At 46.6% G+C, this 25,007-nt stretch overlaps 1 protein-coding gene and 1 pseudogene across 1 annotated transcript in view; both read left to right on the plus strand.

The window, feature by feature from the left end:
• DSCAM (DS cell adhesion molecule) overlaps window positions 1-25,007 on the plus strand; it is a 469,770-nt gene that overhangs the window by 413,459 nt on the left and 31,304 nt on the right. The window contains exons 25-29 of the mRNA XM_070403791.1: window positions 478-576; window positions 4,115-4,303; window positions 5,469-5,759; window positions 8,920-9,096; window positions 22,655-22,685. Of these exons, the coding sequence (XP_070259892.1) occupies window positions 478-576; window positions 4,115-4,303; window positions 5,469-5,759; window positions 8,920-9,096; window positions 22,655-22,685 (787 nt within the window). The remainder of the gene's footprint in view (window positions 1-477; window positions 577-4,114; window positions 4,304-5,468; window positions 5,760-8,919; window positions 9,097-22,654; window positions 22,686-25,007) is intronic.
• On the plus strand, window positions 23,333-23,500 carry LOC139004789 (U2 spliceosomal RNA; annotated as a pseudogene).

Genomic DNA, 25,007 nt, shown 5'->3' on the forward strand with positions numbered 1-25,007 from the left:
GAGTAGCTACAAAAAGTGGAAAATTTTGTAGTTCTTTCCCCACAAGCCATTCTTGTCCTCCCTCTTTCGCATCACTGAGGAGAGAACAGCTAAGTGGATGCCACTTATCTTTCTCACTTGAATCATGGTTGAAACACAGGGTAAAATACCGCATGTCTCCTTAGTAACTTTGAAGAAGATTTCAATTAGTGATGAGCAACTCAGAAATTCAAGGAATCGGTGAGGAAATGAGTTAGATATAAATCCAAGTAGAAATGTCGTTGAATTTCCTTTAAATAATAGATTCACTCTGCTCTATCTCTTTAGCCCAGGATATCAACTAAATAGACATCTTGACAGAAGTGAATTGCATATTTTGGCAACCTTGAACACTTCTTTAATGAATGGCTGATAGACATGACTTGGTAAATGACTGTTCAGGAAGATTAAAGATGTGAGAAACTAATTCTTGTTTTCTAACAACTGTTTCCTGTCTAGTGCCACCAGATCAGCCTCGGCTTACAGTGTCCAAAACCACATCTTCTTCCATCACCCTCTCCTGGCTCCCTGGGGACAATGGGGGCAGCTCGATCAGAGGTAAAAAGGAATAGGTTGTCCACAATCATTGATTAATTGTCATTATCCACAGGCTGTAAAGTGACACATCCTCATCCAATAATCTTATGTTTATTCTTCCCAAAAATACATCCTATGATGAATTCTTCCATTACCTCCACAAGAAACCACATCTACTGTGATGGTGTTTGTTGAAATGCATCGTTCACCCGCAGAGTCCCATTCGCAAAGTCATTGTGTGTCTCCTGTCTGAGTGCAAGAGTGACAAATGCAGAATAGAAAGCAAAAACAAATGTGCTAACCTCCCCCTTGAGATTCTACATACCATTTCTTCCCCATGTTGTCAGCACAATATCATTCATTCATTCATGTACTCAATCATTCATTCAAGTAACCACAGTTACTGTCCTTGTACAGGAATAAATGTTGGAGAACTTAGAGTTTAGATAGAAAATGGTTGATTTGTCCAAAGCTTTTGCAATGAGTGCATAGTAGAATGGAATAAAGGAGGTTTATAATGATGGAATGAGATAGTGTGGTAATTCTGGCATTAGTGGAGTTTGGAAAGCATCATTCTGAGCAAGTTGTAGACCAAGGAATGACTCCCAAGGAAAGGGAGACATTCCAGCTGAAGGGGCTGCAGATGCACAGAGTGAGGACTGAGTGACCAAAGAGGACGGGGTGAGAGAGGATGGAAGGCTCAGATTCCCAAAGGCAGAGGATATTCTCTCTGTGAGAAAGCAGGAAGGGTGAGAAATCAACTGGAAATACGGGGGCATTTTAGGGTGAAGCCATTGGGCGCTGAAGCCCCTGCTCCCAGCTCCTTCCAGCGCACGAGCTGGGTGCCACATCCCTCCCCAGCTTTGCACTCAGGCTGCAGCCAGGCCGGGGTGTTTACACACCACACAGATGAGAAATGCTATCAAACAGGACTCTTTTTTTTTTCCCTCAAGAGCCAGTTGTTAAACATTTATTAGCACTCCTCTGGCTGAAGGGGAGGATCTTCCCTTTTTTTAGGAAAGAAAGAGGTGAGATTATTATTTAAAAATAGTTGGATGATTAGGGGTGAGGATCATTTGTGGGTTTGAGGAGTGTGGGTAAGATTTGTAACAGCTGCCGTGTGAATGCACAGAGAGTCATTAATAGATGAACAAAGTCATTGCCAAGTGGGAGGGTGGCCCCAGCTGCAGCTAAACAGCACAAATTGTAGTGGTCACAGATATCACAGCACAATGACTTCCTCAAGTGACTCTGGACAGCTGGGAAGAAAAGCAGATCACAGATGACAAGAACTGGTGACTGGTGGGATGGGTGCAGCAGGAAGTCAGAAGATGAGTGAAAACAGCCTCCTTAGTAACATGGTCTACCGGAGGTTCTAGGCTGGTTAGAGAACCTTTTTGTGGGGGGGAAATGGGGCACTGAGGGAAGAGTTCAAGGGGCCCTAGTGCTCTCAGCTAAAATGAAATGAAAGAAAGGGAAGAAAATGAAGTGTTGGTCCTGAAGGCGGTGGAGCGTGGGAGAGGGACTATAGGGAGAGGGAGTACAGGAGTGTCCCAGCGGAAGGGCTTAGAGATGAAGCTAGTTTTAGTAATGAAGAGTTTCCAAGAAAAGGCAACGAGGGATCCCCCAAACACAGTGGTGGCCAATGCCATTAGCATGGGGGTTCCCATCACCAAAGGTTAGAAGAGCTTCCTAGAAGTGGTGGAGATGGAGGAGCTTAGAAGGAGAGTCCAATAGCAAGGATGTGCCGGGCACCAAGGAGGCGGTTTGGAAGCAGAAGTCAGGATATGACGGTGGGAGCAGGAGCACACAGATCCATCAGGCACCTGATTTGTCCAGATTTGTCAGGTATCAAAGGAGCTTCAAGGAGTGAAGATCAGGGGCACAGAAGAAACAATGAGGCTCGGGAGAGAGGACGGACACCAAGGCTGCAGAGGGTGAGAAGGAAGGCAAGGAGGAAGGAGTAGGGAAGATACTGACCATACTTGGGAGGAGGAGTCAGAGATGGTGATCTCCATGTGACAAGTTTGGACAAATGATGATGCTGCCAGTGTGGGTTTAGTCGGCTCCATAGTGTGGAAGTGAGCAGCACTTTGCCAGTGTTAAGATGGAGTTCATGGGCAAGATGGGTATAAGGACACCATGCACCAGGCAGGCTAGACCCTGGTTGCCTGGGTGTGACCATTTAGGAGATGGGACAGGGACAGGGCAGACAGGATTTGTTCACCCCAGGAAAGTGGCTGGGGTAACAGGGATGAAGGTCATACCAAGGAGGAATGTTTCAGTGACCACAGGAGCAAGGAGCATGAGCTTTAGATTCTGGCATTGATGTTTGAATCTATCAGACCCTGGGATGGTCCCCTAACCTCTCTGGACCTCAGAGTGTTCCTCTGGACCTTAGAGCAGTGGTTCTCAACCTTCTGGCCCTTTAAATACCGTTCCTCATGTTGAGACCCAACCATAAATTATTTTCGTTGCTACTTCATAACTGTCAGGTTGCTACTGTTATGAATCGTAATATAAATATCTGATAGGCAGGATGGTCTTAGGCGACCCCTGAGAAAGGGTCGTTCGACTGCCAAAGGGGTCACGACCCACAGGTTGAGAACCGCTGCCTTAGAGGAAATAATCACTACTTCATAGGTTACACGAGGTAATGTCAGTAACTGGCTGAGGACGGTGCTTCGCACATAGTTAGAGCTCAAAGAATGGCCAGTTGTTGTTACCTGTAGCAGAAGTAAAGGTGCATAAAGTACATGTGATGCATTAGAGGGGTTTTTCAAACCAAGGAGAAGCCAGGTTCCCATCGGAATGCTGGGAGGGCTGCAGGGTTCGGAGCCGATTCTCTGGGTGGCTGTGAATGAGTAGAGGGTAGTAGAGAGGATCCCCACCACCATTGATAATAGATCCCTTTCCTAGAGCTTTGGTCTCTTAACAACAGCTCAGCTCTGACCGTGCTCATGCCCAAGGATCTGGCACGTGGGCTCTGAAGGGCAGCTGTTTAGGGATTGAGTGTCCATTTCCCTCTGCCCAGTCCACCTCCTAAAAGGGAACGGACAGAAAGTGGTTTTATTCTCACCCAGCACCCAACAACACCACCATAGTAATGCCGGGTGCGGCCTAAATCCCTCACTAATCATTACATCACCAGGCACTTCTCAGGCCTGGGTTAACTTTCCTGGGACCAGAAGAGATCCAATGTTCTCCCAAGATGTGAGTGTTCTGAGAACTCCTGTCAAAATGCAAACATCGGCCCTAGCCAGTTTGGCTCAATGGATAGAGCATTGGCCTGCAGACTGAAGGGTCCCAAGTTCAATTCCAGTCAGGCGCACATGCCCGGGTTGTGGGCTCGATCCCCAGTAGAGGGCGTGCAGGAGGCAACTGATCAATGATTCTCTCTCATCATTGATGTTTCTATCTCTCTCTCCCTCTTCCTTCCTCTCTGAAATCAACAAAAATATGTTATTTAAAAAGAATATATTTTTTAAAATGCAAACAAAAGCCAACTGCTGGTAGAAACAAATAACACTCTTTTGAATGCATTTCTTATCTTCTGAAGGCTACATATTGCAATACTCAGAGGATAACAGTGAGCAGTGGGGAAGTTTTCCCATCAGCCCAAGCGAACGTTCTTATCGCCTGGAAAACCTGAAATGCGGTACTTGGTACAAGTTCACACTCACCGCGCAAAATGGAGTGGGCCCCGGGCGCATAAGTGAAATCATAGAAGCGAAAACATTAGGGAAAGGTACGTATGCCTTCTTCTTATTTCTAGAGTTCCTTTGTTTTCCAGATGGAAGGGGACATTGGCATCACAAATGCATCATATATTTGCATGTTTGTTTGTGTGTTTAAACTCTGTTATTCCCAACATGGGTTTGACTGGGTTACAGAGTAATGAGAGGGATGGCTCGTCCTTACGGAGTATTCTGGTTCTTTTATTTTTTTTTTAATATCTCATCTGCAGCTAAAAGAAGTGTCATTTGAAAAGCAAGGGCTTTCATGCCAACATAAAGTGTCTATGAAATATGATATTTACCCTTTGACCTTCTAGTGTGATCTTCTCCCTTTCTCACCCCAGACGCTCTCTGTCTGTAACTTTCATATCTCCTCAAAGACCCTGCTCTTCAGGTGGGAAGTGACTGGGATAGATTGTTAACCTTTCATGTGAGGTGGGGGGTTTTTTAATCTGAAACATGGACCTTCGGGGAGATGAACCCCAAGGGAAATTGCATCTTACGGTGAAATTTGCAGCCCTGGGACCCCAGGAAGAGGGAGGGCCATAGCTGTAGGGGAGGGTAAGTGAGGAGGTAAAGAGGGGGTCTTTGCAGGTTTCCCTGGCATCTGCATTTGAACCAGTGCTGTGGGCTGGATGGCAGGGGCGCAGGAATCGAGCAGGTAGAGATGTTCTTGGGCACCTGAGTTTCAGATAACCTGGTGAGGGTTCGCATGGTGAGGGATTGATTTATGCAGAAATGCCATGAGGTCTCTGGGCTCCAGCATGAAGCATTCGGATAGTGAGGGATCCCTGTTGGTATTTCCCAAATCCAACCCTGTCTTCTCTGGAGTCAGGTCACCCCCGGAGACAGGTGCGCCCACAGCAGAAGGTCCTTGGGAGCCACTCAAGGACACGCACATGTGAAACTGCATTGTTCTTCAGGGAACCAGAAGATACAGGAAAATGACCTTTACCCACCCAATGCTCCCTCTCACACCTCGATCATTACAGAAGGAGACAGCCCACTGGCCCATAAGGACCCTATCCATGGTGGACCAGTTGGGAGTGGCCTTCGAGCCCTGCTTGTCCTGAGCTCCCTGCCTAGGTGGAGAAAGGAGCCTGAGGGGGACATGACGCCTTTGGCGGCTCTCATTCACTGTCCCATGAGCTGATCCCGTTGTGCCTCCTCCCACAGAGCCCCAGTTCTCGAAGGAGCAAGAGCTCTTTGCCAGCATCAACACCACACGCGTGAGGCTGAACCTCATTGGCTGGAATGACGGCGGCTGCCCCATCACCTCCTTCACACTCGAGTACAGACCCTTTGGGACCACGGTCTGGACCACAGCTCAGCGGACCTCTCTCTCCAAGTCCTACATTTTGTACGACCTGCAGGAAGCCACGTGGTATGAGCTGCAGATGAGGGTGTGCAACAGCGCAGGCTGTGCGGAGAAGCAGGCCAACTTCGCCACGCTCAACTACGACGGCAGTAAGCTGGCCCTCCCTCCCTCCTATCTGTGTCTTGGGACATGTGCACATGCTCACTGTCATTCTGACATTCATCCTTGGCACAGAGGGACCCCTGCCCACAGACTCCATTAGCCTTCAATGCCCCTCCCTCCAGGGCTCCCTAGCTCATTGTACCCACATGACCAGGGCTGTCATCCAGAGAGAAGGGACGAGGGCCAAGGGGACTGACATTAGGGAGTCTTGGTGTAGGAGGATGCTCTTCAGGTTGAAGGACTCTTCCCACGTGGTTCTGTGCCTTGTCTATGACTGTGCGCTAACATTGCTTTTGTTGTCTCCCACCCCTTCCACGCCCCATCCCAATCCACACACAACTTTCTGTTTTGCTCTCATTAAGCACTTAAACTGCATGTGCAAAACCAGTTTTTCATGATAAACAGGCTTGTGTTAGTCTCTGAGCAGAAATAGAGGAACTGATGGGAATAGAATTATGTTACAGAATGCTAATACATGTGCATGCATGCACATACACACACATACATATACAGACACACACACACACACACACACACACACACAGGAAGTTTGCATGAGCTTTTTGAAAACCAGGTGAGGTATCTTGTGATACTGTATCGTTAATGATGTGTCGTTAGCCTTGATTTCTGCAACTCCTATTCGAGGGCCATTTATTGGTATTTGAACAAGGGCCCAACCCAGTGAAGCTGGAAGGTGGTGGCATTGAGGGCCTGAATCTGGGGAGCTTTAGAAAGCCCCAGTAGCAGCACGTTGACACTGCTTCCGGCAACCTGGCAGGGACGCCCCTCAGGGACTGAATTAGGGTTTTAATCGCAAGACAAAACCGGCTGCAATGTGTCAGAATGTTTGGCTTAGCTCCTCAGCGCCTTCTGTCCAATCTTCATGGATCAGAGCAGACCACGAGAAAGTCTGAGCCTGAGCAAGCACCCCAATACTTGACTTAACCACAGGGCAGGCTAAGGGGTGTTCCCTCCTCTGCTATGTGCACTTGGGACCTTGTTTCATTAAAGCTCTGTAACTTCCGTGGGGTACAGGCCATCCTGTCCTAAGACAAGAAGGTCCATGAACCCGAGGACCCTCAGAAACAATCCAAGGACATGAATGAGGTGAGGTGGCCTGGGACCCTCCTCTAGACGTCTTGTCTTGGATTGTCCCGGATGACGGCCGATGGCTATGTCTCCAGCATTCCAGGCCTGGGGACCACGGATGTAGGAAGGACCTCGGGTGGCAGCTGTCCGGTATTGGCCGCACCAGCCTGGGCCCACCTGTGCCAGGCACGCTGCCCCACAGCCCTGGGACAGCCTGCCCAGCTCCTGGACAGTGACAGTTGTCCTGCTGGGCTGGTGTTCTTCTAGCTTTCCAGCCCTCGGTTACACGCGACATCATTCAAAGCTGTCCCCATTCCACCGGCAAAGGAGTGCTTCCCACATGCTTCCCGCCCATCACAGTTTTTACTTCTTTGGTTTACACAATAAGTGATGTGGACACTTACGAACACTCTCCTTAGTATCTGAGGCTTCCCCTAAGTCCTTTGCTAGCAGGGACCCACGTAGGTAGCAAGTAGATTTCTCACTTTCGATTATTGACTTTCAGTAATTGACTTCCGATAATCACAGGGACAAGCAGCTTCTCTGTAATCTGTGCAGACGCCAGAGCAGTCAATGCCCCGGTCGGTGATGTGTTTGCAGCGAATTGTTTAATTAGAAACCGCTCGCGCGCAGAATGAGAAACTGGTTCTCACTCGAGCAGGGCTCTGCAGATTTTAAAAGTGTGTCTTTTAAACATAAAAAATGCCATGCTCTCACTTATCCAGGATCTTAGATTATAATCATGAGAAAGTCCTTGAGCTGCATTTAATTTCCTGAAATCGGAAATGATTTTATTACACTAAGAAATGCGAGTACATTTTTCTATTTTCCTTTCGAAAGATGACGGGTTGCTCTGAACCAGTTTTGTAGACATGGAGCTTTAATATCTCTCAGGTCACATCCGCCCAAAGAATTTTCTTCACTTTGGGAAAAACAACCGTTAACAATGAGCCTCACATCTGCACCTGTCAGATTCCAGATTCTTCCATTTCTTTATTGCCTCTCTCCTCTGCCATTTCTTTCGCCAAACGCCTCTGCTCTTTCTTGTGTTTGCCTTGACTTTGTGGACCCATCCTCACCCGCATCCCTTCTGTGCCCCTTCCCTGGGCTCTGAGCATTTGCAGACTTGGGTTTCCAGCTCCAAACCCTGCCAAGTTGGAAGGACATGCGTCCTGATCACATAGAGAACTGAGTTCTGTCCTCCCTGCCCTGCTTACTAAGTGCAAGCTAACAGTCATGATTGTTCAAGGTGAAAGTGTATTATTGCACTTTTTTCTAAACCACGGGCTTCCTGGCCCTTGTTTGACATGGAGAACACAGTGGGATGGAGGGTGCTACATAAAGAAGGATGCCTGTGTTTGCATCTCTGCACCATTGTATTCAGCCTCTTCATAGAAAGCAGCTTACGGTGTTACCTTATAATTCTAAATAATCTGAATGTCCCAGCGCTGTTTAAGTGTCTGGTCCAGAAGTAGCCTGCGTTGGGTACCTGGATGGCTCCCCTCTGAAAAGCTGTCTGTAGCTCTTTTACCTAAAATGAGAGTTTCTAAAGTACACTTGGTCTTGCACCTGTGATAAAAAGCAAGTGGATAACCAAACGGAAGGGGACTTGGCATCTTTAAGCCGGGGTGTTTGGTGCAGTCTCCCTGCCGGTCGCTTCTGTCCACTTGCCAGGACTATTGTTCCTTCGTTGATGTGCCATTTTTCAAACTGGCCTCTCTCAGTGGCGCTAGGGGTGGCACTGCAGGCCGAGTAAGTACATTGCGCTACTCTCTGCACCCAGCAGGACGTTGCAAAATGAAGTCTCTTTCAAAGCAGTGCGCTTTGCCCTTGGTGCCGATCCCGAGCTGATGTGCTGCAGACGAAGTTGCAAATCAGGCGGAAGGAAGGGAGTGAGCGAGTAGATCAGTCAGCAAGAACCTAGATAAAGACTTTCTTCACCCCCCATCACCGCCGACACCTCGGATCACATGGCGCGATTGTTATAACCCGTCATCCCTAAAACTCCGCCATGCCGACCTCATTAACAGCCATCTAACATCACGGCCCTGCTTTCAGGTACAATCCCTCCACTCATTAAGTCCGTTGTCCAAAGCGAAGAAGGGCTGACGACCAACGCGGGGCTCAAGATGCTGGTGACCATTTCCTGCATCCTGGTGGGGGTCCTGCTGCTGTTCGTGCTCCTGCTGGTGGTGCGGAGACGCAGGCGGGAGCAGAGGCTGAAGCGGCTGAGAGGTGAGTCAGGGCTGGGCCGCCACCCATGCCCGCGGTCACTCGACTGGTCCCCCCTGAGCCAGTCCCCCCTGCCCGGCCCTGTGATGACCCTACAGCAAGACTGCAGAGCCTTCGGGGAAAAGTAGCACAACCTTACTGCTCAGTCGCTCAGAAATGGAGTGACAGTCAGTCTCCTAAACCCCAGACATGCATAGGCAAAGACAGTGATTTCTCATGAGTTTTCAACCCCAGTTTCATTCATTTTCAGAAAGGCCAGTGATGCACCAATTAGGCTTCCTCTGAGAAGTCCTGTCAGATGTGTTCTGGAAATCAGAACTTTTTTTAAAATATGTTTTCATTGATTTCAGAGAGGAAGGGTGAGGGAAAGAGAGAGAGAGATAGAAACATCAATGATGAGAGCGAATCATTGTTCGGCTGCCTCCTGCACAGCCCCCACTGAGGATCAAGTCCACAACCCGGACCTGTGCCCTGGCCGGGAATGGAACGGTGACCTGGTTCCTAGGTTGATGCTCAACCACTGAGCCACCCCGGCCGGGCAGGATGGGAACTGTTTTATAGGCAGGAAGTGGAAACTGAAGGCTGATGGTACACGTAGAGCATGACAAGGCAGAAAACAAACACTTTTCTGAATCAGAAATTTGAGCTGAAGCACAGAGTAAGAGTTTTTCTCTAAGGACGAATCCTGGAGAACGGGCACCCAGGCCGGGTGAGCGCCTGGCTGGCAGGCCCCACCATTGTGGCGCCCGGCTCTGCCGAGCGCTGGGCAGAGGCTGCGTCCAGGCCTGGCCAACAGCCCACACTTGCCCTTGCTCTGCGGTGTGAGGACGAAGAGTTCTTTAAGACACAAAACCTGTGCTGGACAAGTGCGGCCCAGTCCTCCGCTTTGCACTGTCAGAGTGTTTAACAGGCCGCCTTTCGGCAAAATGCATCTCCGAGTTGTTCACGTGTGTGGTCAGTGCAGTGGGGATCCCACCGCACAGGGCTCTGTGTATTCTTCAAAGTGGCATTTGAGGAACAAATCTGGGATTACGCTCCCCGCTCCCCCCTCAAAAAACCACATCTGTGATATCCCGAACCTTGAGGATTCATGTGGAAAACATCGACTCTTCTGCAAAACCTTAAATCGACCACCATCCAGTTAGAGCAGCAGGACATGGTGACATTTCCGCCTGCCTTTGCCTCCCACCGCTCTCCCCTCTATGTGACTAACACATGTTGCTACCAGTTTGTCTCCACTCTGCCAACAGTTACAGTATTTGAAGTGCCCTGCACTCCATCTGTGCACTTAACCGTCCTTCCGTTTAAATCTTCTGCAGCCCGAAGCTTCCGACACACCGCAAGCTCATTGAAACAGGCCCTGTAATGCGTTACCCCCCCCCCCCCCCCGACCTGGTGATGTCTCAGACCCTACCCCTGCCCCAGATGTTCGATGTGCAGACGTAGAATGAAAGAGCCTGGGAACCGTGGGTTTAGTGCAAGTGGGAGACACATTAGCATCTGCTGGAAATAGAACCAAAAATGTCACAAATGCTAAAATGGGGCTCCAGGTTCTACGTAAGCACAAGACAAGGAGTGATTAATGGGGAGAAACGGAGAGGTCAGCTGGGAGCTCCACAATACAGCGCCACGAAAACACATCATTGGCCGGTATGCTGAGAAATGCAGCATAAGCTGAGCCGGGCTGGGTTTCATTTCCAGTGTTCGCCACTGAAAGCCCAGAGGGATGTGTGGCGAACCCTCTTTCACAGAAAACAGTCTCCTGGACTGTTAGGGACATTATTATTGAGGAGCCAACGACAGACAAACAAGAAGGGTCTGTCCTTGTGGCATGCAGGCAGCCTGGTTGCATTTAGAAAACTATGAATTGCCCATATTTCATTTTTTTATGCACACAGTAAGGGTCTGGATAAATGGGTTAAAGTTGAGGCAATCCTTCCCAGCACTACAGCCATCTGCCAAGTTCACCTTTGCTTCTCTCCCCTGGCCCCACACTTCCTCCTTCCTTCCCAGCTACTGTTTTCCAGCTACTAGAGGCCCAGTGCATGGATTCAGGCACCAGTGAGGTCCCTCTTCCTGACCTGTGGAGATCGGGCTGAAACTGGCTCTCTGAAATCCCCTGAGGGATCCAGGATTGCGAGAGGGTGCAGGCCAGGCCTAGGGACCCCACTGGTGCACAATTGGGGCCATGGAGGAACCATGGAAGGGCTCCAGGGCATGTCGAGCCCATCTCACCCAGTCCTGATTGGTCGGACCCCAGCAGCAAGCTAACCTACCGGTTGGAGCATCTGCCCCCTGGTGGTCAGTGCGCGTCATAGCAACTGGTCTGATGGTCGAATGGTTGGAGGGACAATTAGCATATTAGGCTTTTATATATATAGACTAGAAGCCCGTTGCACGAAGATTCGTACAATAGGCCTTCCTTCCCCTGGCTGCTGGCACTGGTTTTCCTCCGGCCTGGGACCCAGGCCTTTGGTCCAGCTGCAGCAGAGAAGCCAAGCCTCTGCAGTCTGGCCAGAGTCTTCAGTCTTTGCTCCGTGCCTGCGTATGCAAAGTAACCACCATCTTTGTTGGGTTAATTTGCATAGCCGCTCTGATTGGCTGGTGAGTGTAGCAGAGTGACACCAATTGCATGTTTCTCTTTTATTAGTGTAGATTCTACTTCTGACGTCAGCGCCCAGCCTCACTTTCCTTGCCGAGAGCAAGGAAAGACGGTAGAGCTGTTGGTGGCTCTTGCTGAGACACTTGGGTTAGACTGATGGAGGGCCATTCCCCCTTGACCTTCATTCTTCATCATTCCTGTAAGTTAGTTACTGCTTCACAAGGGCTCTGTCCAGAAAATCTGCTGGAACTGACATTTTTACTGCAGGCACCTCTAGTTCTGGACGCCACAGTTTGTAGAGGGTCTTGGTGAGGAAAGCAATGCTTCACCTCAGGGAGTGCGGGCTTTCATTCCCCAGAAACGGTTGTTCCCTTTGTGTCAGAAAAAACAGAGCCGGCACCAGGGTTTCAGGAGGAAGAAAATGATTGCTGTGGCAGAGAGGATGCCGAGGAGCAGCCGCTTGCCCGGGACAAAGGCATCTCTCTGCAGACTTGCGTTTTTTTACGTGTTAACAAAGGCTCCACCTCAAGGCTCTGAGAGGAGGGCAGCGAGAATGCCAAGTGCCAGATCCAGTTCCATCCGCTTCCTGAGGGCGAGTTTTAATGTGGATGCACTGAAACACATTCAATTCAACAAACCATTGTTATCTAACATGTGCCAGATGCAACATTTCTTAAACCCCATAGGAAAATCCTCTTAACCGTTTCTACTTATCCCCCGGGTTTGACTAGGTCCCAGAAAGAAAAGATTACGAAGACTCTGTCCCAGAACTATCGCCTTGGCCACTTGTGGCCGTGAACCAAGGCCTGTGAGGGACAGGGTCATGGTCCCGTGACTGTGAGAAGTGTCCCATATAGGAGAGAGTGGCTAGGACTTTCTGAAAGGCCAGGCCCTGCCCCAGAAAGGCCTTTGTCTGTTAGTCCTACAGGGCCCCTGAAATGTTAAGTAACAACAGGAGGGAAATTACAGGCACAGAGTTTAATATCCTAGGTGCTTCTGTATTAAACAGAGTTCACCAGCAGAATCGCCCAATTACAACCTGACCCACATAAGGCACAGATTCTGTGCCTTGGTCAGAATGAGTTCAAATGTATTTGCAGAGTCTATGGAAAGAGTTGCTCTATACAACATTTTTTTATTGTCCAAAATAAGGACATTTCTAATATGTCAAAGCTGTCTGAGCAATCAGCAATCAGGATCAAAAATGGGAATGAGAAAATTTGGATTATAGACAAATATTGTAGGGGTTACTAATGGGCACTGTTAAAGTTACTACACGAGGCCAACTTCATACTGTTGACTTTGATTGCTAGAAATGACTAAATGTTTACAAGCAGGGTATGTTTTACAATATAGACAAGCAACCTATTTAGGTGGATACAATAATATGTTTTTTTAAGGAAAGACGGAAGGAAGGAAGGGAAAAAGGAAGGGAAAAAAAGAGGGGAGAGAAAGAGAGAGAAAAAGAGAGCGAGAGAGAAGAAAGAAAATGGGACTCAAGCAATTTAGCCAACCTATATTCTCTCTTCCTGAGCACTTTACTAATTTTAGAGCATAGCGACCTCCTAACGTCTAAATTGTCTGTGAGAGCTACATTTTTTCCATCTCTAACCTTATCCAGGGGTGCAGAAGCCACAGTTTGCTTTTAATGATGCCCTAATTTTCCCACTTCTAAACCTTTTGAAGGGCAAGGTTATAGGATGAGTCACTGGCTGGGCCACGGATCCCAGCAGCCCTAACCTTATAAAAAAGTGATCCCCATGCCAAGTAATCAACTCTGGGATCACTGAAAGCTTCCTCCTTGAAGGAATTTACCCGAGAGGGTGCAGGGTTATGTTGGCACAGCCACCACGTGCCAAGACATAAAGCTACTTCCAAGACTTCAGATAAGCTACAGATAAAGATCAGTGGGTGATAGAAAATGTGACCATGCTTCGGTGGCAAATGCCCTTCTTCCCTTTGTTAAACTTGTTTTGAAATGGCCTCATATTATGAAGCCGGTCAGCCCGGAAGGCCATCCGCAGAGAGCATTCGGTCCCGTGGTTCTGCACGGGCACAGTGTAAGGCTGGGCCATGAGGCGTCTCCAGCGTTTTCTGAGTTCTGAGATGTCAGTTATCTGCTCTGCGACTGAGGGGAAAGCTCTTCTCCTCTGTAATGGCCTGAACTTGATGAATCTGAAGGGGGAGGAGTGTGCACACAGGAGCCCAAGGACCCACAGACCTGAGGTGGACTTCGAGTCGATGAGGATGAAGGATACCAGTCCGAGGAGCTCTGTTCGTGGGAGACACAATACAGGGTGGGCAAAAGTCGGTATACAGTTGTTCATGTGGAAAATAATCCAATGATTAATAAATAATAATACAAGAATAAACTCTGTGTTCCACACACTCACAACTCTAAACCTACTTTTGCTCTGTATTTGTGGGTGAAGAAATTGGGAGTGCAGCCTGGAGACTTCATCGCCAAGCCAACAAATGTCCAAAGTGGTTTTGATGGGCTCAGAGCCATGTTCTCTGAAACTCTTGGTTTTGTGTTTTCTTCCTTTTTCCCTCCCTCCCTCCCATCCTTCCTTCCTCCCTTCCTCCCTTTCTCCCTTCCTTCCTCCTGTCCTTTCTTTCTTTGCTTAATTTCTTAACAAAACCATCCTTACAAATCTCCAAACTTGTTAGGCAGAGCTAAGTAACAAGGGTTCTGTATTAGAGAGCGGAGGCAAAGAAATAGTGGGTGACAACAGGGTTAAGGACCAGTGAGTGAGGACCAGGGAGTGTCCTGTCGGGAACAAGAGAGCTGGCGTCAGCCATGGAGGTCTGTCCTGCCTGGTGTCTGTCCTGTCCGTGTTTGTGTTCTCAGCTGGCAGGTATTGATGGTCTTCTTCTTCGAGTATTTATTTTGTGTTTTTGAATCCCCTTTCATTTGAACATGCTGATGATTGGACATCCTTTTGCGATATTGTCAAAACTTAGATGCAGGCATATAGCCCCTATCAAATAGCTGCTTTATGACACCCATCTCAATCCCATGGAAAAGCAGGGATTGCTGTGGGGAAGCTTGCAAATAAGAATAATTGATAGATGCTAAAGTGCAGAGTAAGGTCTTCCACACCCCACACCCCCCATCCCCGCCATTGGCCTTTTGTTTTTCAGGGTGTGTGCAGGTGACTGTCTAGTTGAGGCACATTCCATGTTCCTTAGCTAGCACTTCAGAAATGAAAATGTTATCATGTGGCTGTGGCTGAGAGTCCTCTTTTTTAAATACATATGTGAGCGTGTGAGATATGAGGCAGCTCAGACTCTGGACGCTGGCACAGTGCAGGGCCCGAGCCTCCCTGCGCCCTCTCCCTGCTGCAATGTGCCCTGTGCCACCGTGCTGGTAGGGACGTCCACGCCATGTGCAGACCCATGGTGGGAGCGATGGTCCCTGGTTCACAAAAGGAACACAGGGATGGAGGGAGCCACGCTGGGATGCTCCTGACCCGGCTGGGGATGCCTCTTCCAAGGAACTCATTGAACCGTGTGTTAATCAGCGGAGGGCCCCGTCTTCTTCCTCTTCCGCAGCGCTGTGCTGCACACTATTTTGTCTCCGCCTCTTACTCGCTGTGCAATTAGGTCATGTGTAAGCCTGACATCATTGTGCCCTATTTTGCTGACATGAAAATGGAAGGGAGCTTGTCCAGAATTATATATCAACTAGAAGCCCGTTGCACAAAGATTCGTGCAATAGGCCTTCCTTCCCCTGGCTGCCGGCACCTGTTTTCCTCCAGCACCCGGGACCCAGGCCTTTGGTCCGGCTGCAGCAGAGAAGCCAAGCCTCTTCAGTCTTCAGTCTTCAGTCTTCAGTCCGGCCGGAGCCTTCAGTCTTCGTTCCGTGCCTGCGTATGCAAATTAACCATCTTTGTTGGGTTAATTTGCATACTCATCCGATTGGCTGGTGGGCATAGCGAAGTGACACCAATTTGCATGTTTCTCTTTTATAAGTGTAGATCAGCGGTTCTCAACCTGTGGGTCAAGACACCTTTGGGGGGTCAAATGACCCTTTCACAGGGGTCGCCTAAGACCATCGGAAAACACATATATAATTACATATTGTTCTTGTGATTAATCACTATGCTTTAATTAAGTTCAATTTGTAACAATGAAAATACATCCTGCATATCAGATATTTACATTACGATTCATAACAGTAGCAAAATTACAGTTATGAAGTAGCAACGAAAATAATTTTATGGTTGGAGGTCACCACAACATGAGGAACTGTATTAAAGAGTCGCGGCATTAGGAAGGTTGAGAACCACTGGTGTAGCTGATGATGGAACTCAGGGAGCCCAGCTCACTGTCGCCTACCTCAGATTCCTTTCTGTGAAACTTTCTCAGACTTTGGGATATTCAAAAAAGAAATAGTCTGTTTCATCAATATTAAATTAGCTTTAAAAGGTTTATCAGGCCCTAGCTGGTTTGGCTCAGTGGATAGAGCATTGGCCTGTGGACCAAAGGGTCCTGGGTTTGATTCCAGTCAAGGGCACATGCCTGGGTTGCAGTTTTGATCCCCAGTAGGGGGCGTGCAGGAGGCAGCCAGTCAATGTTTCTCTCTCATCATTGATGTTTCTATCTCTCCCTTTTCCTTCCTCTCTGAAATTACTATATATATATATATATATATATATATATATATATATATATATATATCCAGTTTGGCTCAGTGGATAGAGCGTCGGCCTGCAGACTGAAAGGTCCCAGGTTCTATTCCAGTCAAGGGCATGTACCTTGGTTGCAGGCACATCCCCGTTAGGAGGTGTACAGGAGGCAGCTCATCGATGTTTCTCTCTCAACAATGTTTCTAACTCTCTCTCTCTCTCCCTTCCTCTCTGTAAAAAATCAATAAAATATATTTTTTGCAAAAAGGTTTATCAATGAAACAGTATCAGGAGATGTATGAATAGAATATCCATAGCTACTTTATCATTTTATTTTTCCCATCAAAAATATTTGGTTTCTTTCTTTTATTTCTATTTTCACTACCCATCAGGTGTCCCCTATATTTAAAAAAAGTCTCCCTTCTAGTTTGCATATCTTCAACTTACTGCCCTTCTCTCTACCTCTTCTCCCCTTGAATTCTTAGAAAGTATTCTGTACTCAGCTACCCTGCCCCTCCATGGCTCCCATCTCCTCATGTGTCACTTCTACCCACACCCCCCACATGAAACTGTGCTCCTGCAGGCAGAGGACCAGTCACCTTCTGATCATCTAATCCACCTCAGCCATCATTTCCCAGCCCTCCTTGTGCATTCAGAGAGTGAGCAAGTGGTGTTTTTTGAAATTCCTTCTTCCACGTTTTAGTATAACTAGACTCTCCTGGTGGTATTTCAGCATCATTTCCTGACCCAAAAGATTAAGTGGGGAGCACGGAGCCAAGGACAGACATGGAGGAGTAGGAGGCGGTTGGTGAAAGTTGTCATAAAGTCTAAAGCTCAGATTGAGCTGAAATTAGTGGGGAAATGTGACCGGCAACCTCAAAGGCTGTTTAGCATGTTGGGCAAGAAGAGGCTTGGAACAATGTTCTTCTAGCAACAACTGGCAGGCAGCAGCACCTGCTCTGCTTGATGTGCAGCAGGAGGAGTGCTGGTCAAGCCAGAAAATGTAGACCGAGAGTCACAGAAGAGGGAGGGAGGGAGGGAGGGAGGGAGGGAGGGAGGGAGGGAAGGATTGAAAAAGTAATCAGAGCCCCTGATCATTTAAATTGATTTAAATTCAATAACATTCCCAACCCCTTGCTGGTAGGGGATGCAAACCATGTTTACAAAAAACTATTATATAGTTGCCAAGTGACAAGCAGGATGCTGTGATACCAGTCACTGCTGGGACTGTCCACCGAAGGGAGAACTATTGTCCCCACTGGGAAGATTAAGGAAGGTGTCATGAGGTCCAGTCCGTAGACCTCCAAAATCCTAATATTTTAGAATTCTGAGCAAAAATTTGGCAGACATAACCCCAAAACCTTTGTGGATAATCTTTGAAGAGTCAAACTAAAGTTGTTAGAAAATAGTTATACTCCATACCCATTTTCAAAGACAGTAAATTCTAGAAATTATAGATTGAAATAAACTAGTTTGGGTTATAGAAAGGATGGTGTGTGAGCAGTCAGGAAATGACAGGGGCCCCCGGAGGCCTGGACAAACCCCTTGGGCATGTTGACAGGGATGATTAATAAGGGGCTCCAGCCTGTCGCCGGAATAAGGGCAGGCCAGGCCAATCTTGAGTTCGCATAAATCCGGGTCGGAAAGCTAATGTATTAGAGGGAAGATTAATCCAAATTGTAAAGGACTTCGGAAGGTTGGACCCAAGGAGATAAAATGTACTAGAGAGACTTGTAAAGACTTCTATGCAAGTTGTGAAAATTCATTTGCAACACATGTACTGAGCATTGTGTTCTTACTGGTGTATGAGGAGGACAATTCCCCGGTTCTGTGCTCAGCCTCATTTAATAAAGGACAGTATGAAATCACAGGTCTTTCATAGAGGAGAGGCCCACGAGAATTACTTAGAAATTTTGTCATCTGAGGAGAGGTTGAGAAAATGAGAGGATTCAGCCTGGAAAAGAGAAAGCGGATGCAAAGAAACAGACATGGCCTCTCCATGGACATAGTCGGATGCTTTGTAAATGTTTTCAGAAGGTGTTGGAGGCCTTGGAGGAACAGAGTGATGGGTTTTCTGCAGAACATGTAAGACACTCAGAGAGAGGTTTGGGGTCCGAAGGGCTAAACAGACAATGTGGGACCAGCACGCGAAGGCTGGCACTGTGCTGAGGGGTCCCATTCGCCGGGAGGCCCCTCTGAGAGTTCCCAAGCATGGGTGTGACACAGTAGAGGGTGTTTCAGGTCCATCACCCTTGCTGCAGTGTAGATGTCACTTAGAGCGCTGAGAGACTGAAGTTGGGGAGACGAGGGAGGGAACTGTTGATCAGTAAATGAGATTTGGAGTAAGGAGACAGAACAAAGCAATGGTCCCATGGAGACAAGTTGAGGTGGGAGAGACCACCAGGCTTGATAGGCGGGTCAACCCTGGGAATGAAGGTGGGGCACTATATGTGCAGTGGCATCATGGACCCCTTCCCTGGAGCACCAATGGCCTAGCTCATTTTAACGTCTGTCCAAGACACTAAGGAAGGGACTCAAACATTTATTAGGAGGCTGATTTGAAAATTCTTTCATGTTCATAAGACTCTCTGATTCTGATTTTTTTAAATCTGTATTGTTAAGAGTATTACAAATGTCCCCCTTTACTCCCCCCCCATTACTCCCTTCCACCTACTTCCCACCCCAACCCAGGCCTTCACCACCCTATTATCCATGTCCAAAGGTAGTATATACACTGAGTGGCCAGATTATTATGACCACCCCATCAATACTTCATTAACACTTCCAAAACTACTGAATATTGAAAACTTCCTAAGCAAATACTCTCAAGGTTTTATTATTATTATTATTTGCATAACTAATTCACTTCATTGTACTGATGGGGCGGTCATAATAATCTGACCACTCAGTGTATATGCATATAAATTCTTTGGTTAATCTCTTCCCACCCACCCCCCACCCTTCTCCCTGCTGAGATTCTTCAGTCTGTTCTATGTTTCCATGCCTCTGTTTCTATTTTATTCAATAATTTATTCATTAGATGCCTTGTTCATTTATTTTGATTTTTAGATTCAATTGTATTTATTGACATTTTACTGTTCATATTTTTATCTCTTGTTCTTGTTCTCTTGTTGTTGTTCTCCTCCTCCTCCTCCTCCTCCTCCTCCTCCTCCTCCTCCTCTTCCTCCTCCTCCTCCTCCTCCTCCTCCTCTTCCTCCTCCTCCTTCTTTCTCTTCTTCTTAAAGAATACCCTTCAACATTTCATGTAACACTGGTTTGGTGGTGATGAACTCCTTTAGCTTTTCCTTTGTCCCAGATTCTCTTTGTACCCCTATGCAGAGGTGAGTCCAAGATTCCATCATCTCTTTCCACTGACCCCCTAGGAACCCGAATAAGACCCTGAGCCTCATCTCAGCCCTGATATCTTTCCCAAACTTGATTTGAAATGTGCCTTGAACAGCTTCACCTAATGACCCCAACTTTCTATATTATGTTAAGTACTCTAGCTTATTTGAAGCCAAAGACCTCAGGCTCCACCCGAATTGCTGCTTCCATATCCTTCTAGACTCCTGTTCCTGTCCTTGTGTTACCTCACTCCCAGTCCCGGTCTTGCTGTTTCCCTGGACTTCCTACTGTTGCTCTGCACCCACACCCTCTATCTGCTGTGATGTCATCTACTCCCTGCCCCCTGCTCTCACTGCAGTCCTCTAAGCCAACCCTCAAGGCCTCTCACCTTTGCCAACCAGTCCTAGCCCCAATCCCCCTTCTGAGCTCTCTGATGGCCTGTTTGTGCTCATTTATAGCAACCACCCCTACCCACACCACCTCTGCCCTCCTTCCACTTCTCCCCTTGGGACACTGAAAAGCTTCCAGATTATATTCAGTAGCACACAGTCACATCCCCTTTGTTACTTAATGTACTGCCCATTCTCAGTTCACAACCACCCTGGAAATGTCTCTGTCCTACCCAACTGCCCAACTCCTTGCTGCCTGAGGAGCTCACAATTCAAATGCACACTACCTCTGCATCATGGAGCACTCTTCCCATCTGAGTCTATACTCCCCCCAATATGGGGACAACCTGGCATCCTTGTCTCCTGTGACGATCTCCATCAGTCAGCTGGCATGTGGCATCTGCTCCTCTGTGTGTCCCTGGAGATATGACACATAGGATAGTGATGAAAAAGGAGTTTGAACCAACAGACGTTGCTTAGGACTTCCCGCTCGGCTACAGCTAATGACTGACCTTATCTGGGCCCCAGTTTCCTGGTTTCTGAATGAGGACATGATTCCCGGCTGAGATTGATACAAGGGAACCCAAGCTAGCAGTCCTCAAGTAGCTGGCCCAATCCAGATTCCCAGCACGTGCTCACCTGGGAGCCCAGGCCACCCTGTGCCCACTCTCCAGAATATTGGGACATTCACATGTGAACTACCCAGACCCCTTCCCTGTGCTTACAACTCCACCAGAGCTTCTCATAGGTGAACTCATGGAAGAAGTGAATTCCCATTAATGTTCTTTTTCTCACACTATCAGATGAAATCAGGAGGAGGACATAGTAGCTAAGACTTAAAGAGAAATAGGTGTGCTCTAAGATGATAAGCATGGGGAAGGGCAAATCAAAATGGCTTGGGCACCTACTCCTGTGGAGCAGCTTAACCTCAATGAAGATGCTGTGGACAAGGTAGAGCCCACCAGTATCTGAGGGAGCTGTTCTCACCTGTTGGGCACTGCAGTTCCTTAGCACATTGATATGAAACAAAACCCAGGAGGGAAAAAAACTGTGCTGACTGACCTCAGGAATAGAAAAAGAACGATGAGCAAAATGAGGAAAGCAGGTCCCTTCTGAAGACCTTTGAGTACGAGTTACCTTCCCATCGGAAGCTGAGGTACAATGTTTACGTCTTGGAAATGTTCCCTCTTTCTTAGAGTATTGAAACCGCCACTGCGTGGTTGTTGCATAGAGCTAATTATTCCCAAGCTCTGGCATTTGCATATGTATATTTACTTTGCAAGTGTTAAATCATTCAGGAAGAGAAGAAACTCAGCGTGTTTACTTTGTCTGTGCAGATAAATATAAAGGCATGAGCTGGGGAATTAATGCTGCTTTGCTTTCTTTGCTTCACCATATGGGTGGGATAGAAGGGAGCTCTTTCCTTCCCAGACTGAAACCATCTGTGCACAAACGCAGGCCCAGGCAGGAGGGGGCAGTGGGAACTGGCATGGCTGACTTGAAGGACTGACTTTGGATCCTGGGGGTGCCAGCCCACGTGTGGCGATCCCTATGACTGTCCTTACCTCCCAGCAATGGCATGCTGCTCCCCAGCATGAAAATGATTGCATTTAAATGTCAGCCCCTGAAAGATGAAAGATGATATAAAAATGCTCCAACATATGTATTTCTTCGCTGTACAGCCCATCACATAGTCAGCTGAAGGCACTTCCAGAAAGTTCTGTTCATGTAACACTATTAACATCAAGACTTTTTAGAAAGCAATGAAAGGAAAGCAAAAAGCCTTTGTCCTCTAAGAAAGGAAACATTCATTTTTACCAGGACAAAATGTGTAAAAAGACCAAATTATATTTTAAGGACAATGAAAATGTCAAAGCAATGTCATAAAAAAAAGTAGACTTGTTTTTTTCTACGTCATTGTTAGGCAGGAAGTACTTTAGTCAGGAGTGGTAAGAAGAGGTCTTGGTAAACAATGTCCTCAGAGGGAAAAAAAATAAAGAAAAAATGTTTTTTCTGAGTTTGAAATAAACAGCCAAATTTCCAGACAATGATATGCCAATTACACAATTCTTTGTTCAACCTAAGGGACCCCCCAGCTGTATAGTAATGCCTTTTGTAAGTGACCTATGGTGCCTAAGCTATTTTATTTTGATATTTTGATAACAAAAATAGTAGAATTTACATTGTATAAATGAATTACTTTCAAATTTTTAATTTTCTAACCAAAAATAAAGTTGGGTTTTCTAAAAGTGGCAAATAAATGGGTTGTAATAAAGCCTTTAATAGGGGTCTGAGAATTTTTATGGCTCTAGGGTGTTATAGTATTATGTGCTTTTTGTAATGTAAAAACATATATATACATATAAACATATATATGAAAATATATATGTAATGTAAATATATATATCTCCCATGTAGGAGAAATAAGGAAATAAGGAATCCACTAACCTTGTGGTTATTAGTGGTGATATGAGTATACAGTCACATTTCAAAATGTCTATTGTCACCTGACTCTGTAGAATATTTGTCATAAAAGCATAAGTGAATGCTCATGAGTTGTTAATCATGCACTAATGTCAACTTTCTTTCCCCAGATGCAAAGAGTTTAGCTGAAATGCTCATGAGGTAAGAATAAAACCTAGCATTCTGGATATCATATTTAAAAGAACAATTTACAGCTTGCCTTATGATTTTTTCTAAATGACAGTCTAAAATCGATAAAACGTATTCTTTTTGACATATAATTTCTATTCTATGTACCAGAATATTCATGTATACCGAGTTGGGTATATGCATAGCAAATAGTATACTTTTACACATGCCATTGGTATTCTCTTGTTGACCGGACTCAACCGATAGAATGTTCCCCATTGACCTGGGAATAGAAAAGCCACATTATAAGTGAGTGGCTTTGGTTTTACTCCCACCCAAATATACCACCATTGAGGTCAAGCCTTCTTCCTAACAGAGGTAGCAAGAGAAGAGTTAAGAGCGAACCACAAATGGAAATTTGTGGTACCCATGCTCTTCCAAGGCAACGGGCTGACCAGGGAAGATCCTCCCGACCCTCAGCTCCACGGCACCTTCAGTGCCCTGCACTAGAGCGCTCACCAACTTCTGCTGCAAATATCATTCGCGTCCTGTCTTGGAGGCCATAGCCTAAGTCATCACCGGGTTGGCAGCACCCAGCACTTACTTGCCCCACTTAGTATTGAATGACTAGAGCTAGTTGAAAAAGTAAGGAAATGTTCACAACTATAGAAGATATCCCCATCGCTTCTCGGCGTTTTGGCTAAGATCAAGTGTAGTATCTGTTCTTATCAGTTTAATATAGAAGATATCCCAATATTTGCATTTTAAATATTTTATATTATAATGATTAAATCAAAACAATAGTCAGAGGCTAGGAACCAGGTAAGAAAAAATGTCAGGGACCCCACTGGTGAATTTGAGGTTGCCATTGTGGGATGTCTCATGTAGGAAAGAAAGACAGTGGGGTATGGGGTCTCTTCCTACTGCCTACCCCAACACAGTTGGCTTTAATTTTCTTCCCTATCTTTACATAAAAAAATTAGTACATTTTTGTTATTCAGAAAGAGCCCATGCCCCAGATCACCAGGATCTTTGAAGACCTAAGGTAGAGGTGGGCTACCATTGGCCCATGGGTTCCATTTCCCACAGCCATCTCTGTTTGGCCACACCAAGTAGTAAAACAATGTGAGCTGTGGGTAAAGGGTATGGAGGAATCAAGGATAATTCTGAAATATTTGGTGTGAGCAATCAGACGAACATTGGAAGTGTTTGCCAAGATTAGGAAGATAGCTGCAAAGTATGGATTTTTTTTTTTTTTTTTTTTTTTTTGCAGGGTGGGGGCGAGGTGTGTTGATGAGAATGAAAAGACCTGTATGGGTCATGTTGAATTTGGGATGCTTTTTAAGCATCCAATGAAAGTGTCAGCTGGCTTGTAGCAAGAATCTGGAGCTGAGAAGAGAATTCAGAAATGCCAATGACTTATAAAGTATCTCCTTCATAGAAAACATCTAATCACATCAGACTAGATCAAACTGGCATGAGATCATGAAAATTTACACGAAAAGTCTTGAGTCCATGCTCTTGTGAAAATCTGCACTTGTTTGCTAAGCGAGTAGGAGGGCATTTCTGTGGTCACATGGAAGCACCCAGACACATGTGCACTTGTGTTGAGCAAGCCTGACAAAACATCTGGAAAACAAACAAGCCACGGTCATTTGATTTAAATAACTCATCTACTTAATAAATTGTATAATGTAGACTTAAAATATGAATTTTTTGATGACATTTAGAAATCAAGAGATTTCACATTAAATTTTGGCTTTCTGACTTCTCTTGAAAATGCTCTGACACAGCCTAGTTGATAATGGCTGACTGGTGCTCCGTATGGTGCCCCTTTAAACTACGCAGCACTTCGGCTCAGCACAGCAGGGCCCTGTCCCTATCCCCACTCTAGGCCACTTTACTGATCTGTATCCCAGCTGGGGTCCTGCAGCCCTCTTAGAGAGCTCCTGCCCGCTGCCTCCCTCCAACCCCAAACCATAGGTCATGCCTCTGACCAAAGCCCGAGACACTGGAGTCTGTTTCCTGACACGTTCAGCATGTGTTTAGTTCGGATGATCTGGTATTTTTTAGCTTCTCTGCTGCCCTAGAATGCAGCCCTCCCCCTTCTCATTAGCCCCAAGCCAGACATTAGAAAGCATCTTCTTCATTAATAGGGCAATTACTGTGGTTGAAAGACCACCTGTTGATGTGAGTAGGAATTAATAATGCTATTCCCAGTTGATTGTTGCCAATGTGAAATTGGGAACATTAAAACTAGTAATTGCTCCCAACTGAGGTAGTTTTCCTCCAAAGGGTGAAAGTGATTGGAAAGGAAGAGCGCTTCTAAGCTCCTCAAATATGCGGATTTCTGGG

The sequence above is a fragment of the Myotis yumanensis genome, unplaced genomic scaffold (genome assembly GCF_028538775.1).
Source record: "Myotis yumanensis isolate MYYU_CA2020_CCGP unplaced genomic scaffold, mMyoYum1.0.hap1 SCAF_2, whole genome shotgun sequence".
NCBI classification, from domain to species: Eukaryota; Metazoa; Chordata; class Mammalia; order Chiroptera; family Vespertilionidae; genus Myotis; species Myotis yumanensis.